At 40.5% G+C, this 18,366-nt stretch overlaps 1 protein-coding gene across 8 annotated transcripts in view; it reads right to left on the reverse strand.

Moving 5' to 3' along the window:
• MTCL1 (microtubule crosslinking factor 1) overlaps positions 1 to 18,366 on the reverse strand; it is a 101,854-nt gene that overhangs the window by 12,087 nt on the left and 71,401 nt on the right. For all 8 annotated transcript variants that reach the window (XM_041477788.1, XM_041477787.1, XM_041477784.1 and 5 more), the window contains 5 exons: positions 16,832 to 17,062; positions 15,070 to 15,258; positions 8,779 to 8,946; positions 5,545 to 5,799; positions 1,186 to 1,491 (listed from right to left, as the gene is read on the reverse strand). In XM_041477788.1, the coding sequence (XP_041333722.1) occupies positions 1,186 to 1,491; positions 5,545 to 5,799; positions 8,779 to 8,946; positions 15,070 to 15,258; positions 16,832 to 17,062 (1,149 nt within the window). The remainder of the gene's footprint in view (positions 1 to 1,185; positions 1,492 to 5,544; positions 5,800 to 8,778; positions 8,947 to 15,069; positions 15,259 to 16,831; positions 17,063 to 18,366) is intronic.

An 18,366-nucleotide genomic window follows, 5' to 3' on the forward strand; every position in this document is an offset into this window, starting at 1 on the left:
TGCCTCTGTGCATCCTCAGTTAAGCTACTCATTAAACTCCAATCAGTCTCGCTTCAGCAAACCTTCTGATGGGAAAATTACTTTGCCCAGGTTTCCCCAAAACATGCTTTGAAGGAAAGAAGCTATGCAAATACCACCAAGGACAAATTTTGCTGCCCACCCTTTTGTTAATGGTGGAAATATCTGAAAAACAGAAGAGGGAAGAGAGATTTTCTCTGAAAATCAGACTGAATTTGAAGGAATGGGAACAGCAATCAAAATTAAGCACAAAACTTAGTTCCCTGATAGTGTTACCAACATTCTTCGCTGAGCACTTGGACATGTAGGAAAAAAAGGCTAAGAAATAATAAATATGGGATATCACACTGCCAGCAATACACTTATGGTATCAAGGGAAGAAAATCTAACTGGAACACATAGCTACCTACAGCTATGTGACAAGGACAGTCACATCTCTTGCCTCTGTAAATCTTTTTTTCTCTTCTTCCTCTCAAAGAACTTGATTTCTCAATTCTTTAGTTTTTGTACCAGCATCTGGGGACAGGGATGCTTGGTTTCATTCAGAAACAATATAAACAAACTGTGAAGACCTGGAATTGATGAAACTAAGCCTGCCATGGCGGAGGACACAGACTTCATTCGCTGTTTCCTGCTGTCATCTTTTAGCACTGTGTTTTATATCTTTATAGCTTTATGGTGTGACTTCAGAGTAGGTACTTTGCTGATGAATAATATTATTTTTTTAACATCTCACTTACTCATGCTGATCTGTTCAAAAGGAACCACAGCAGAACAATCAGAAGTGCCTCTCTACAGCACTTACTTCTTTACTAACAAAGTAAAGCCCATGTTTCTTCATAAATATGTATCTACTTATAATTGAAAAGATTTAAGACCTTCAAAGCCAGTATGTGGTGTCAAATATAGTTCTCATACATAACATAAATGGCCACAGGACGAAGTAATCTTTGGGACCTTCAGGCTGGCTCCCAGTTTCTCAGGTGACTGAAGCTTGTCTAATCAGCTTACAAGAAGGAATGAAAACTTGTCCATACCAAATTTACCACTGGGTAACTGTAAGCAGTGCCTGTGACACAATATCTCACTTCCTACAGCAGGGAAGCGGTACTGATCCTGACAGAAGAGATAACATGACAGCATGATAAAATGCAGAAGAGCTCATACTTCTGTTAGTCCAGTCAAGAATTTCTCCCGCTCCAGCTGCCGAGAGCGATGCTCATCAGGCTCGTCGGGGGAGTCGAGGGACAGCGATTCCAGAAAGAGGTTTTCCGTGGCACTGCACCGGTCGCTCTCCTTCAGCTTGGACAGTGAGCGCTCGTCAAACTGAATGGTGTCGGAATCAGAGTAGGACCTGGACCCCATGGAGCGGGGCACGCGGAGGTTCGCCTGCGGCGTAAACGGCCGGCGGCTGCTCTCGCTCTGGTCACACATCAAACCGCCTCCTCTCCGTGGGCTCGCTTCCTTCTGGAGCTGGAGACCAGGCAGATCAAAAGGAACAGCAATTACTTCTGCGGTGTATGGCATTTGGCACAAATCAGCCTTCCCCAGGAGCAAGACACCCATGCCCTGGGGCTTACAGGGACACTCCAAGGGACACTGGCCTTGCTCTACTGGTCGTTCCACAAAGGGAGACTTCTCCAGAACTTTGATGCCATTACTTAAGGGACTTTGAGTGACTAAATGTGTATATGCGCAGTTTTGCTTATTTACATGGATATATATATACACACTGAGTATATATGTATATACAAAATAATGCATCTGTCTGTAATCTGGTTTTGAAAGAAACAAATCAACACAGACTGTTATTTAAAAGCAATCTCGACAAGCAGAAGCTGATGGAAGGGTGAGTGAATTGCCTTCTCATCAAAACAAAGACATTTGTCTTCTGGTCAGCAACACAAAGATTGCGCTTTTATGTATATCACTTGTTTCCAAAGGTGGAAAATTATGCTTAAAAAACCCCAAAAGCTTTATTTTATAAATGGCCTAGCCTGAATGCATGGCTGGAAAGTTGAGTATTTGTACAGAACAACATTGTAAAAGGGATGAATTAGGCATGCAGAACATGTTCCAAGAAAATGCATATTTATAGAAGGGGCATCAAAGCCATTAATTCTATACTTTTCAAAAACTGGTGAAGAGAGGGTGAACCATTACTGAAATTGCCAATATTAAAATTAGATTATGTGATCAGATTCTCTTTTAATTGTAAATACAACAGGATAGATGAAGTAAGTGATCATTTCAAACATGATAAATGACCGCAGGAATCTAATAAGGACTCTGATGTTTTGCGAGAGCAGCATGTTAAGATTAGTGACAATAACTGAAAATGCAAGTCATTCCCTAGGGCCCTGAAAACTGAGAATTTACAAAACATATTAATCTTGCTGTTTGTGTTTGGAAAAATAAACAGACATTGTATGGCTTAATTTAGACCAAACCATTTTAGGTCCCAAATGATTAAATTTACACTTGAGCTGAAAACAGTGAGATTTTTTTCTTGATTCAGGTCTACAAAAAGGGAAATGCATCTTCAGTGTTTTGCTCGTGATATGCAAAACCTGAAAGAGTTTTATTAAAAGGAGGTGTCCTATAAAGGCAGGGGCTGGAAGGTATATATCAAGAAATCCTGGAGGCCATTCCTGAGCAAATGAACAAGATTCAAAGGAAGGAGAAATGGCAGTTACATGCTTTCTTTATAGATAGCTTCAATTACAAGCCCTTCAGAATTTTAGGGATCCTATACTGATAATGTTCTGGAAACCTTTATGAGAGAACAGTATGATGCTGCCTTACTCACTGAACTTCAGAGTGATGACAGGAGAATTAAAGTAACAAATATGGTCCTAACTTTTTAATAATGGCTAATAATTTTGAGTCCCCATGTATTTATACCTTTAAATACACAACTTTTCATACAGGTGATCTTGGGGGTTGAAATATTTGCCAGTGTGCTCTGTGCACAATTAGCTTTAGGAGCACAGGGGAGGGAGATTCTCTAAGGGAAAATGAAGTGACAGAGTACTTAAAAAGAAAAAAACAACTGTGAGCTCTGAAGAAAGTAGGTCATCATGGTTTTTTCTATGCAAGCAGTATTCCCATCACCATCCAGAGTAAAGTACTTTATATATTTTATACATTGGTGTGACTTCCCTCTTATCATACATGTATTATTCAGGAGCTGTGTGAAAGCAGACTGGCATAAAGCATTAGAATGAAATGTGGCACACACTCTTCTGCTATCTCTTGGACTTTGTTTCAAACATACACAGTGGTGTAGTCTCCTCATCCTCAGTGTATTGCCATACATGGAATACACACACCAAAACCCTGGGGAGTAGGACTTCAGAGATATACTAATTGTTTCCATATAAAGCAGGGCATGACTGCAAACTGAGAGGATATTCAACTAAAAGCTTGCAAATATTTGGAAGCTTTCTGTCACACAGGGAAATGTTTGATTATAAGCAAAGATGGACTTATGATGTTTTGTAGGCAGGTAGCCAAGACTTCAAATGCTAATTCTGGTCATTTAGTCCTCTGAAGTTAGCTTGATATAATATTTTTTATTTCCCCTATTCATTGCCAATTCTGTGTACAACTCTGTTGGCACAGTAAATATATAGTTAAAGCCCAGAGGTTTCAGAAACATAACAAAAGGAATCAGTTCCAGCACTAGCTAAGAGCTATTTTGTAGGGTCTCCCAGGATGACACTGAGAAGTTATGTCAGGTTTTAAGAAAATTAAAAGCTAGGTAAAATTAACAGAGATTTCTCTGTGGCTTCCTTCAATGTGCCCCATTCCCAGGGAATGCAAAAAGCAGCCTTTAACCAGGTTAAGTCCCTCAAGCTATTGAGGATATACCTAAACCCCCACAATTAAGGACAGGAAAAGAAACATACAAAGAGATACCAGTGACTCTCCAAAGAAAAGTTTCTGTCTATGTCCTTAGGATATTGGAAAATTTTCGGAGGGTTATTTAATTCCCATTGTGCATGAAGAATCCATAGGAGGTGGTTTGGCCACTACAACCCAACAGTTAGAAACCAGCCCAGTCAAGCCATGGAGAACTAACTAAGCAGCTTCTGCTACTGAATGCTGCAAGTTAGGAACTTTTCATGATGAGCTTTGCTATAAGGCTCACAGGTTCTGATGATTTTAACTTAGGAGATTAACTTAGGTTTTAACTTAGCACTACTGTGTTGCATTATAAAGACTAGCTAAAAAAGCTGCATGAAATACACACAAACCCCCTCAGATATATGGGAGATTTAAAAATCAGAATATAGTTTGCTGATATTTTGAAAATTAGAAGCTCAAAAATCACCTTTCTTGGTCTATAAAACCTTCATGTTTGGCACTGTCCACCCAGGCCTACACTTTTAGCATTGATTTTAGAAATAGCCACATGAGCTTTAGATTTTCCTACGTGCTTCTCTGTGGGTTTAATAGCCACAGCAAGGTTTAGTCTTGTACTCATAATGTTTCCAGCCTAGTCTCTTTTCTTTAACTTCTTGTTGCAGCAAGACACAGACAATGAATCCTTTCCAAAATTTGTCATGAAGTTACACTGGGCTTTCGTTGATTTACACCTGTGAGGCCACTCTGTGCTTTTCTCAAGTATAATGCTGTCTAAAGAGCATGCACAGGTCTGGGGTGGTTCCATTTCTGATGTCCTAAGGACAGAAAGCATTCAGTTAGTTGAGGACCCACAATTTCAGTTCTTTCTCTAGCTTTTCCTGGAATGCATGACTCAGAGCTGAACAATGTTCAGTCAAAAGCAGTGTTTTATCTCCCTCTCATAAAACTTCATTTTTTGTGCTGCTTCCAGACTAATAACAAATTTCTTAGGTATTATTTGTCGCTAATACTAAGCAGATGAAAATACAGATAGGCATGAAAACAAGAGGGTAGGTATGTGTTTCCCAAATTTGCAAATGATAACAGAGGTTTGCACAAAATTCATGTGGCCAATATTCGTCTGAATATTTAGTTATGGTAACTGTGTTTGTTATCAGTCAGGACTCTTCAAGTTAACCCCTGTGCTCCTTTGCCAGAGAAAAAGAATCCAGTTGAGATTGAATAGTTGCAGCAGCTGCATCTTTGGTGGCTAATTCACAGATGAACAGCCCCTTTTGGCAAGAAGCCGTGTACCAAACCCTGAGTAACTCTGTGGGTTGAGTGTTCTAGCACAGAAATGCACTGAAGCTTTCAAACAGAATGTGACCATGCTTGTCCAGGAGAATTGAAATGAGGAAATGACCTCTAACCTAGAGCTGATTTCTCATAAGTGGTCTTTTATAGGGATTATGAGCATTTTACTTTTACTCCCTTGTGTATATAAAGTGTTTCATAACATAACAAACATTGATGTAGCCGAGGAAGAAAGATCATTGCTGTGCTTCTTCTTAATGCTGTCTCTTGAGCTTGGCCTGAGTGTAGTAATGGTGCAATGGCCTGATTCTTTCAGACAGGCACTGCTCACCCAAGATGACTCCTTACCTGACGGCTCCTTACCTGCTCTATCCGCCTGAGCAGCTCCTTCTTTTGACGGTCCCATTCTCGCCGGTCTCTATCAAGCCTGTCCAAGAGCTCCACCTTCTCCCGGTTCCAGTTCTTCTCACTGTGCTGGATTTGCCAGCGGAGGTCCATCACCACACTGTGACTGTCAGCCAGAAGCTTCTTGTGCTCCTCTCTTTCCCTTTTAAAAGCTCCCTTTGCATCTGAGCCGAGACCTGCTTCTCCAGAGGTGTTCTCACTCTTCCCTTCCAGCTGGCAATAAAGTGAAATGTTACTAGGAGGTTAAACTTTCTGCAATAAAAATCTGTGCCTGACAATAGATTAGAGTTAAAGACCTAACTTTACAAAGGTAATGGTAGAATAATAACAATTATAACATCTTAGGTTCTCAATAAATGATCAAATATGTTCAGAGTGGAAAAAGTTTTAAAATTAGTGAAAGACAGTGAAAACTACAGGGAATAACTTCTCAAGCTCTACCAGTTCATGCTCTTAAGGCATCAGCTATGATCTTTCTGATGGGAATATAGGTACCAGTAATGAAGGAAACATGGAGATAAACTCCAACCTCATCATTATCTCTGAGACAATTTTCAGGACAATGTCCTCAGCTACTGCTCTGCTTTTGTGCTCTTGCTCAGTGCACCTGAAACCTAAGGAGAGTGAATTAATCTTCTGAAGAGGCCTATCCCACAACAACCCTCAGCAGTGGTGCTCTTGTATGACTGTCCTACCTTCCAAAAAGAGAAGGTGTTAGCAGCAGCAGCAGATGCACCAAGTTCATCCCCCTCATCTCTGAGGTTCTGGACTCTGAACTGATTTCAAGGGCAATTATCTGATGCCACCTTCCCTCCCTTCTTCAGTTTCATGGTCAGGGGTTAGCTTAAACAGATCAGAAGAGCTGGCCCAAGGTAATAGATTCATAGGAAAATACAAGCTTCATAGGGTGTCAGGAAATCTCTAGTTGAACCCTCTCCTTCCAGCCTGGTACACTCTGAGGTCAGAATGGGTTGTACAGGACTTTCTTTGGTTGGATCCTGAAAAAACTTGCAAGTGCAGAGATTGTACAACCTCTCTGGTCAAGCTGGGCAAGTGCTGGACTGTTTTCAGAGGGAAAAAGTGCTCAATTGTTTTGTGTAAGTTCAAGTGAGTGAAAAATTTATCCTTGGAATCTGACCTTCTGTTGACAGCTCAGTAGATGTGTGTGTGACTCAGAATGGGATACATCTCCATACCCTAGCTCTGCAGGTGAAATGGAGTGAAAAGCAGCAAAAACTCATTTCCATCTCTGGAGTTAATGTTGTCCTCAAAAATGAGAGTCAGCAGGTCTGCTGGGAAGCATATTCCTCTAGCAGGTGAGAAGGACAACACCTTCACCTTGCCCTACGTGGAAAATAAGCCCAAACTTTCTGAGCAAAAAAATCTCAGACTGAATTCAGGAGTGATGCTTGACTGGTTTCTGGAACAGCCTCCCCAAACAATTGACTGAGAGATTATTGCCTGAGTTACTTAAATTGTACTGAGCTGCAGAGAACATGCTGGTACACCCACTTGCAGTGACAGGGAAATCTTAAAAACACCAGCATCTTCTACCACTAATTTTCAGAGTCCAGTTGTTTTCTTTGAAATGACCAAACAACCAAACAAAAAAAAAATCAATTTTGAAAGAGCAGCATCCTATTTTAACAAAGTCTACACGATATCATCTTTCTCACCCCTGTGTACCATATGATATGATGTATGATATGATATATTATATTCCCCCAGGCATCCTGAAGCTGGACCATTGGTCAGAGTCCTAGTGAGGGACTCCCATATCCTTAATGGGTCCCATGTCCTCAATGCAAATTCTCAAAGCATATGCAGGGTTTGGCCCCTAACACTAACTCCCTAACAAGTTTCAGCCATTGCCCAGAAATTACCAAATGTTGTATATTATTTCCATTGTAGCAGTGGAGGTAGCAAAAAGCCTGGTAAAAGCCCCAGAAGGAAGGGTGGAAACCCCTGAGCAGGAGTGGCAGCACTGTCCCGGTGCCAAACACCAGCCAAAGAGGCAGCCTGGAAGTTTGTTGCCCATGCAAAGGCAAAGTAGAAAAGCTTGGCAGTTCTGTGGTCAAAATTTCTCCAAGTTTCATTCTTTGTTGCCATCTCGAGCTTAAAGTAAATCTGTCAACAAGTTATTTTAGAAGGAGCCAAAACAGGAACTGATTTTGTTTCCTTTTTCAAGTGATGCAGTGTTCAGAAATACTGGTGCACTGAGAAGCAGTGGAACTAAGAATTTGAATCTTCTGGGAGAAGACTGCTAAAAATGAAAGCTGCCTCCTTCATTCTGGGAAAGCAGCCCGCAGTACCTGGGCAGGAAAAGCAGTGCTCACATCTCAGCTCTCTGTGTCACAGTGAGTCTCTAAAATTTAGTACATCCTTCTAAACGTATCACCCTTCCAACAGTGAATATTTTTATTATATTTTAGTTCTGCGGAGAAGCTCTATGATTTTTCTCAAGATCCGAATGTAATTCTCCCACCCCTTCCCTCTTCAATGTGTAAAACAAGAGCTTTTATGCCGTCAGCTTTGGAAATAAATTCTTGTGGGTTTTTTGCTGATTTGTTTTCATGCTGCTCCAGAGACAGTACATATTCTGTGAACTGCTATACATGACACTGAAGCACCTGGCACCAGGTTTTATACAAATACTTCTAACAGTATCCCATGGCAGGTAGCAAGAGCTTTCTCTTCCATCACTAACCAGCAGCTTTGAATGGCTGGTTTAATATCAATATATTGATCTATCACTTCAGTATTGTTGAATCACTCTTTTCTCTGCTATAAATCAAATACTGCAGTTGTTACATACCAAGGTGCAGTGACGAACTAATTGTGAGCATGTCAACCACAAGACATTTTTCTCTCCAATAAATACAGACACCCACATGTCTCATTACGACAGCTGATACATCACCACCCAACTCTGCTGAGAAAATACAGCAAGAGGTTCAGCTCCTTTGTTCTCACCTACGTCACACAGTGCCCACTGCATGGGCCCTTGTACTGGGACTACTGGAAATCCAAGAGGAAACTCAAAGGGCAAAGCTTTGATCAGGCTTCAGGTGAGGGCTTTCAGACACCAGGATAAAATGCATGAATAAAGTCCCTTTTCATTTTGTCGTAAATTTCCTGTTTCTTTAAGCACCTCAGCTGTTCTTTACAGGTGTTGGGCTCGGGGCACGTTACCTGTTGGAGGCGACACTTGAGTTCAGTGATCTCCACCTCCCAGGCTGCCTTGTGCAGGGCATACTGCTGCTGGAGCCCCTGGCGCTCGCGCTCCTCGTCCCGCAGCTCCGAGCGGAACTCATCCAGCAAACCCTTCAGAGCATTCAGCAGCTTCCGGTTTTCACTTGCCTGACACGACAAAGCGGAAAAAATGCTGTCATTGGATGCTGAATTTAATCCCCAGTTTCATTTTTTAGAACAAAAAATAATTGTGTGTCCACTGCATGGAAGAGAAAGTGACTGGGTTAACTTTTGCATGAGAAAACTAAGAATAGCAATGTCTTGTCTGTCTACAGGCTGCTCAGGAAGCGGCTGAGTCACCATCCCTGGAAGTATTTAAAAGATGTGTGGATGTGACACATTGGGATATGGTTTAGTGGTGGAATTGGCAGTGTTATGTTTATGGTTAGACTCGTTGATCTGGAAGGTCTTTTCCAACAAAATGATTCTATGATTCTGCTTCTCATTAGCCCTAGTGCTGATGCTTCCTGAAAGCCAAAGGTACTTAAGTTACTCTGAAAAAGGCACTAAGCATCTTTCTGGACTGAGGACATCATTAATAATTAATTTTTTTTTAATACAGTAAACCAAAGCTAGAGTATCATTCCTGAGGTTTTTTGGGTAGTTACATGTCTGTCTCACACATACAGTCGTTGCTCTGTATCAAATGCCAAATATTTGTAAACTACATAAAAAGAAAGGGGATAACTTTTCAATGCTTTTACATTATCAGATAAAATTGTTTGGGGAAATACAGTGAGGCTTTGAGCTGCGTATCTCTGCTAGAGGTGGTTCAGTAGTCTGTAATTCATATTCCTGCTCCACTCCAGGCTGTTGCACCCAGGTTACCTTTGCAGCAGGACCCTTCTGGGTACCAAAGGCTTGAAGGCCAGGGAGGCCACCTTCCCTCTTGCAGAGGGGATCAAAGAGCAAACCCCCATTCATGTCTTGTTGAGAGTGTCATGGCCATGCTGAAAATGTTGTCAGAGCTCCTGTAGTAGCCAGAAGCCAAGAGCAGAGCTAAACTGAAAGTCTACTCCAGACCTGACACCACATATTATTTGTGATATATGTGTGATTGAGATAACACTCAAATCTTATTTCTTTTTCCTTAGTTTTGGTGTTTACCTTCTGCACATTCTCTGGGCATTTGCAAAACCTGCCATTTTTATGTGAAATATCAAAAAACATTTTCTAAACACTCATTCTGGATTAGTAAAAGAAAAGGTTTCCCACAACTTTTTTTGCAGTCATTGAATCAGAAAACAGAAATATATGATTCATTTGTCCAAAATTTAAATCAAATATTCCCAATGAGCCTCTCAAGCACCAGGGGGTAGCCAGAGATTGTATCTGACAAGTTATCCTAACTAGAAAATACCTTTATGAAAATTATACTTGACTAGCAGACACAGCAAGGGGCAGAAAAATGGGAAAGCTTACTCAAAAAAAAATGCAGCATTTAATTACCTGGTTCTCAGGAATGCATTAACTCCATTGGGAAGGCCTAACTCAAATTAGTTGTCTCCATCCTTGCACGATAGTCTAATCAAATTGTTTTTAAATTTGTTTTCTGAAGTGAAGGCTTCCCACATTCCCTCTTATCTGGTATTTCATGAAGTAACTACATGGAGGCTTCTTTGAAGACAAGTCAAGTAAACAGAAGTACACAAAAATCTAAATAATTGTCATGTGTTTTTTTCAATGGCAACCCTTTTAAAATTTTATGCAGACAACTAAGCTAACTTCATATGTTCATCAGATTTTTGGCATCACTGAACCCACCTCACCCATTTTTGTAATCACTAATTATACTTGCCAAGGTGCCTTTTTTCCTTAAAAAACAAACAAACAAACGTGTTCTACTTTTTCCAAGCCATTTGATGTATCAGCAAAAATATGCCAGATGTAGGGAAATAACTGCAGGTGCTCGTTGACTGACCTATCTGCTTGGGCTAATGAAAAGTGATGGCGTACGAGATGGGGTTTTGCAAGAAACGCACCCACAGAAGCAGAATTAATTCCATTAACATTTAATGCCAATTAGCAGTTTCCTGCTATCCAGCAGCAGTCTCCATCATGCATATAAGATCACCCACTATTCAATATGCAATGAGATTTTATGTTTCCACTATGCATTTTCATTCTACTACCTAATTAAGGCTAAAGTCTCCAAACATTTCAAGCCCCTTGTGTAATAATCAGAAAAAGAACTCCTTTGAAGTTTTGCCCTTAATGTCACAACAGGAGCTGCTGGGTATTGGAGGCATCAAAATCTGGTCTCATCCTCTTTGAAAACCCTGACTCCAAATGTGTATGAAGTGCTTTCATTCAAGAGCCATGTTCTGTGTTTTCTGGTGTGCTGCACAAACCTTTCTCTGGCAAAGCAGTCAAAAGGCTCCACAAGAGAAATGAGACAGAAGAAAAACAAAACCAAATTACACCAAAGCAAGTTACAACTCTCATTCCTGTGCATACATTTGATAATTTCAGAGTTCTATAAAATTTGGTTTGCAAAGAAAGAAGATAAGAACTAGTACATAAAGTACATAAAGACAAAAGAGCCTCATTGCAGGTTTGTAGCCTACTGTGTTGAGGGCATTTCTTATTTTAGAGGCATTACATCAATGTCACTATTATGAGACAAGTAACCCAGGTGCCCCCTGGCTTGCTGGGATTTTAATTACCTTGCCAATATAAATCCAATTTTGGTTGCATACTTTGTACTCCTGCAGAGAAGTCTCTTTTGCATGACTCTGTATTTATAGTTTGAAGTTTGAGAAGTCTGTGAAATTATCTTTTCTGTTTTGCCAAACTGGAGTGGTTTTGGAGAACAGAGAAAGTATTTTTGAGAGAATGTGCTCTGAAATATAAGGTTTACATCTTGCCATGCTTTAGATTTTGTTGGCAAAACAGCTTATTCAAAAGACTAAGCCCTGTAAATACAGAACAAGTATTGTTATAATCTTCCCCTTCCTTTCAGACATGTTGCACAGCAGAAATTTGGCATGGCTGTGATTCTCTGGACAGTCTTCCATGCAAGGAGGTGGCTCTTTAGCACCTCAGTTGTTTCTAAAATTTAAAGCTTAGACGAATCTCACTGATTCACAACTGATCTAAGACAAGATAATTACAAAGGCTTTACCTTTAAGTTTAAAGACTTAACCTTAAAGTTTAAAGTCTTGAATCCACAGCTCTGGATTTATAGGAAAAACAGCTGACAACAAACAAAACCTTTATGTAGCCTCCAATGTAGGACATTGGAGCATTTACTAAGTTGGGCCAACCACAGAAACAGGAGCATCCAGCTCTAGAAAAGTTTTGGACAAGGGCAGCTTGCAGTTTGGTTTTCTTTAAATCACAATTCATTTTCCTCTGAGAATTTCCCTTGAGAATTTCACTGAAGACTTTAGCCACAGGCTGGTATTACAAGCAGTTTAGTGGAGCAGTCAATTAAAAACACAAGGTCAGGAGCCTAAACAGCGAACCAGAAAAGTGTATTTTTTCTGTCTAATCACAGATCTAGGCAAAAGATAAGCTGGATCTTGGTGGAACCCATTTCAGTATATTCAGGGTTTAATGACTATTCCTTTGAGCTTTTCTCTTAGCTAAGCTTTGAATACAAACATTGTATGAAAGAAAAGAGATCTAATTGGGGATTTTCTTGACACCCCTCCCAGCAACAACACTACTGTACTGTTTTTCAATGATTTATCCACTGGACCACAGATAAACTCTGTACTCCTTATTCCCATATCTTATACCATCTAACAGGCATCTCACCCTTCATACTCAACTGAAACAAAGCTCTTCATTTATACACAGGCTGCTCTCCTCTGCTGTGCCACCAGTCCAACTTGCTTATCTCCTAAATACAAACAAACTTCCAGCCTGGCTCTTAACCATGCCTGACACTTTCTGCTGTGTCCCCCAGCCACCAGCCAAGGGACAATGTCATGCAGGGAAAGATGAACTGACCCCTCTCAGACTCCCCATCTACTCTGCCTCTTATCAGCTTTACTTTTTTCTCCCCTTTCTGCTCTGCCTTGCCTAGATCCCTCCACTCACTGTCCAAATAAAAATCCCAGACAAGACAGACTGGTGTGTTTTTCAGCCAGCTGAGTATCTCACATCATAGCAATATAAAATTAAAAGCTGCATGTTGAAATGATGACCTTTGGGTTTATAATTCTTCTCAAAACAATTCCACTTTCCAGGCAGGGTAAGAAAGTCAGCAGCAAGAGTGCAGTCTGAAAACACAAGCCATTAAATATTAACATTAAATGTTAAAAATAAATATGGGTAACCTCAGGTTACTGTAAGCCCTTTCTTTTTTCTGACCTAGTTATCTCAGCCACTCCTAGACTAACTAAAAGTTTCATTCCTGATGTGAAGTGTGTGCTGATGCATTTAATCTTGGAGCTTGTCAGGCAGATCCAGCAACTTTGGGTTCTTCTGAGTGGGTGCAAACCTTGGAGACTTCCAGCTGCACCAATCATTCCAATTCCCTGTATAAACACTGTTTTTTCCAGTTGTTGGCTTAAGGAACCTGCAGAAAGCCCCTCAAAACTCAGTATGTTTTTCAGCACAGCAGGGTTTGTGAGAAGATGCCCTGGTGTGTGCAAGCAGAACAAATAATAGTGATTAAAATGAGAAAAATTTAGCAAACTTATTCATTCTTGCAGTGCCAAAATAACACTTTTTTTTCTGGCTGGGGAGCAAGGAATCTGTTTTATTCTGACAAGTTCATTTGGATATCATGCACTATTTATCATCTTGGGGAGTACCAAGATGTGGTCAGTTCCTATGGATCAATTCTTCAAGCAAGATTAGCTGGAACTGCTGTGATGTATATAAAAATGAATTATAATCAATTTGCTGCCAATTTCTGCCACCTTAACTGAGATTAATGTCTAAGCAATGATTATTTCAAAGAGTACATAATTTATTTGAATGTTCTATTTTAAGAGCTCTATATGGAAAGTTAGTACATGATGGACTTTGTAAAGAAACAACACTTTGGTACATATTTATTTTACTAATTCCAGAATAAATCAGTGTACAGATGGAATGCAGTCAGATGGTGTGTTCATGAGCATCTCTTGATCATGCCTCCTACAGCCTTTTACCAGCAAAGAACTTGCTGAGAGGAAGGCAGTGATGGGTCTGGGTGACCAGCAAGGTAGAACCTTTCCAAATGTCAAACCAATCAAATGAATACTAACTTGGTAGCACCCTCCACAGAAAATAATAGTAAGAGAATATCCTTTTTATAGGATGGAGACTTCCTGTTCCCTGCTGCAGTGCATAGGCAGTTAGTAAACAGGTTGTCCATAATCATGAGGGTCTGGGGAATTTAAGGTGAAGAGCTCAGATGCAAAGAGACACAATCCCCAGGCCTGCAGTGACTCCAGCTAAATATTGTGATCATAGGGAGTACGTGTTTGCCTGAGAGCTGTCCCTGTGGAGCAGGCTCCCAGGTCAAAGAGAAGGGACATCAGGCATGAAGACTGAAGACTTTTTTCCCCCTGAATTTGTTTTTCACATAGAATTCTTGTTCCATTCTATTTATGATTGCAAATAAATCCATGTAACAGGATGGTCTCATATGAATGGTTTTCATTTAAAAAATGTAACAAACCTCTCTTCTTTTTCTATTTGTGTTATTACAAATAGGAAGTTAGTATATTGAATGTACAAAGGAAAAAGCTAGGATATATGGCAGTGCTCTGACACACAGTCAGGGCACAGGAGATGCCAGGGAAAAGTTAGTATGGTTTGATTTCAGGCCTTTAAAAACAAGTCCAGTGACAGGAAGGAGCTTTTACATTGTTTTCCCATCATCTCTAATGAAAACATTAAATACATGTGCTAGTTTCTTAAATTATTTAAAGGAAACAAAATCACATGTTCTTGCTAAAAGCTTGACAGTAGAGTACAATAGATGTGCTCAGACAAGAGGAGCCTGTAAACTCTGCAAACCATCACACAGTGATAGATGTTTCTGGGCAAACAGCCACAAGAGGAAATAGGATTTTTCACTGATAGCATCTGTCAACAGAAGAACAGTAATCACGTGGCTCGTGATTAAATTTAAATATAAATATAATGGATGAAATCCACTTTAATTGCTGTGTAGCTAGAAGCATTTACACAAGTATAATTCTAGGTGATTTAACACAGCAGCACAGAACTCTCTCAGAAAATCCACAGTTTCCATTCCTAGGGCAAGATAGACAAATGGTGTAGTACCTGCTTCTGCTGCTGCAGTAATTCTGCAGTCTGCAGCTGTGGTCCATGATCAGTGCTCTCCATGGTGGGATGCTGGGAGAAATCTGTCAGTGAAAACACAACATCCTCTTCCTCCTCCTCTCGTTCTGCATCATTTGCCTTCTGCTCAGGCTGAATGCTGAAGTCTGGGAGGGCCTCAGGGTGCTCGATCTAGAATGCAAGGACACAGGAATACAAGAACACAGGAACACGCTTTTGCCAGTCACCTCTGGGGCCAGAAATCTACTAAAGGTCTAAGGGAAGGGACTGCATCTCTGTGCTGGCATATACTGACTTCAGCTCAGGCTACAGAACTCATCTTTGAGTGATACATCACATACTGCATGTGTGAACACACCACTATGCAGGCCTGCAACACAGGGGATTTATGCAACTGAGATGGGTCCTAATGTCACATGAAGGATATAATCCATCACACATTAATCAAGAACTATACAAAATACTGGTGTGCTGTGTGATGAAGTAATGGAGATTAGGAAGTATCCAAATCTATCATTTTATTTTCTGCAAAGCATAAGGAAAACATGGCTCCAATAAATCTGGGCTTGTAATAAATTAGCCAGTTAAAAAATCCAAACAGTCAAGAAATGAAAGCTTTTCAGTATTAGAAGATGAACTAATTTACACAGAAGCAAATTAACACTGCTAAAGTAAAGTAGAAGCAAATTATTTCTAAATAGGTACTCATCTCTTGTTTCTGACTCATACTACCAGCAGATAAATCTACAGATGTTAATCCACTCTTTATCTAAGAAAACAAAACATTGGAGTATTCAGCTTAAGCACACTCTGACCAGACCTGAAAGATTACTTGTACTTCCAAATGCAGCAAACCTTGAAAAACACTAGGCATAAAAGGACGAGAAATACTGAGAAAAATTGTTTTGTTTCTTACCAAATGGCTTCAGGATTGCATGAACCTGCAAAACAAATCTATTGTTCTCAAGAATTTAGTGAACAATATCAGAATGGGAAAACACTTTATTTTTTTTTTCTTTAGCTAAGAAGCAAATGGTAATCCTGGCTGTGCAACTCAACACTTCCTTCCCAGTACATGTTGGCTGGCAACCACACCCCTGCTGAGATGTGTCAGCTTGGGGATTCCAGGTTGTCAAGTACTTCTGAAATTCCTGGTCTTGATTTAGCCTCTACTTAGAAAAGCACCATGATGACGACTGATGTACTGCTGCTGACGGCGACAGACGTGTGTATGGTGAAGGGGAACAAATAAGGATGATTCACTGTAAGTTCCCACATGAAGCTGTATAATTCTCCTGCCAACACAGAAACAGAGCTTCCCTCCATCTGTATTGCTGAAGGCTTTGTAAGGAACACACTGTGCACAGGATGAGAAAAACAACGGCACTCAATCCATCTAAACAGATTTGACTCCCTCACCTTGCTAATGTGTTTTTTTCCTTTTTTTAAAATTACTCAGGAGTCATATCTTTGAGACCTAATTAATTTCTCATTTACTGTGTGAGAGTATTTTAGGAACAGCTGTTTGTACTAGTTAAGGGTTTCCCTTTAAAGAGGGGTGATCTGTAACATATCATACAGAATATACTTCAACACAAGCCAACACCAGCTTTCATGTTTAATTTGAATCCCCTTTCAACATATGTTCAGTTTGAAAGCTGCTGGTGCCACAACATATTTCAAGTCTACACTTAAAGAAGGGACATCGCAGTACTCATCTGGGTTATTAAGGTGGGACAGTTACCTCCAATGTGTCCTCCCCTTCCTCCTCCATTCGCTTGCCTTGCCGCCAGTGTTTCAGCAGCCACTTCAGTTTGACATACAGGAGAAAGGTGTCCTGCTTGAAATGCCTGAGTTCCTGCTGAAGCAGATTTTTCTCCTGACTCCAGGTCTTCTCCTCCAGTTTGTTCTGCAAAGTCAAGCTCTGCACTTCCAAGTCTTTTCTCCGCAGGGTCTGCATATGCTCCTCCTCCAGCTTAAATGGAATAACAGGCAACATGTTAACAGAGTGGTGTCCTGGGGCCGTCTCCAGGAGTTGTTCTTCACTGGGTGAGACAAACTGAAATCTCTAATTGTCATCAGTAGTGAGTTTGGCTCAGTCTGTTCTTCAGCAGTTATGACTGCTGAGGAAATTAGAGGATAGCAGATGATAAGCTTTCCTGAGATAACCACATGAAAGTAACTTGCTGTGGAAGCGGGTATTTACTTCAATGATGCACAAGATCTCTGAAACTAGTTAAACATTTTACACCACTCATATTTTCCTCCCTCTTTTGATTGTATCTCTGCAGCAGGTTCCCAGCAGAGCCACCAGCCCACACTGCTGCACATATCACACCTATTAATTGCATTTGCAGCCATTTGGACAAGGTGGGACCACAGCTGCCCTTCAGACAACCTGGAATATTTGCCTTGCAACTTCCCCCCACAGGCACAGGTTCAATCTGTCCACAGTTGCTACATCTCCCTCTGCCTCTGGAGGGGCAATACTTCTGAAGAAAACACTTCCAGTACCTCAGATACCACTACTAGTCCCTCACTTCTTGCAGTTCATACTTGAAGGCATCTGAATGATACCACAGTAAACAGTCTCTCATTCTGGCATGATTTTATCTGGGACACAAGCAGGAACTGAAAAGACAGGAACAGATTGCCACTCAGCACTCGATGTATCTCAGCCTTAGTACTAAAATCACCAAGTAAAGCTCATTCCTTAGAGAAAACGAATAACTACACCTGTTTCAACCCAAGGCCACCTGATACATCATTATTTAAACATGACCTCTCCCTCAATATATCAAAAACAAACCATGGCATGACCTGCAGCCAACAGAACTTGTACAAGTAAGTTGCACAGTATCTCATATTGTGCATAGGTGAGAAAGTTTTTCCACTTCAACCAAGCTGTGGCTTCTTCATAGATGAAGAAAATGCAGATGGAAAATGAGTACAGAGTCACTGTTTAGAGGTGCCAGTTTCTATTTTCCATTCTGCAGAACAACAGCCTCTCCTTTTCCTGATCAGCTCCATAGATAAAATCTATGAAAGCCACAGTACACTTATGACCACAACAATCCAAACCATCGGAACACGCCCTGCAACAAACAATGCTCACATAAGAATAAAGAATATTTCAGGGATTAGCACTCCCTAGAAATAAATACTGCTAAGAAATATATGGTTGATTTTCATGGCAATATTCAGATGCTTCTGAAATAGGCTGCCGGTCCATATAAGACAGTTTCCTAAGGACTTGCCTGCCATCTAATTGATGTGCCT

The sequence above is a fragment of the Pyrgilauda ruficollis genome, unplaced genomic scaffold, assembly GCF_017590135.1.
Source record: "Pyrgilauda ruficollis isolate IOZ18807 unplaced genomic scaffold, ASM1759013v1 scaffold41, whole genome shotgun sequence".
Taxonomy (NCBI): Eukaryota; Metazoa; Chordata; class Aves; order Passeriformes; family Passeridae; genus Pyrgilauda; species Pyrgilauda ruficollis.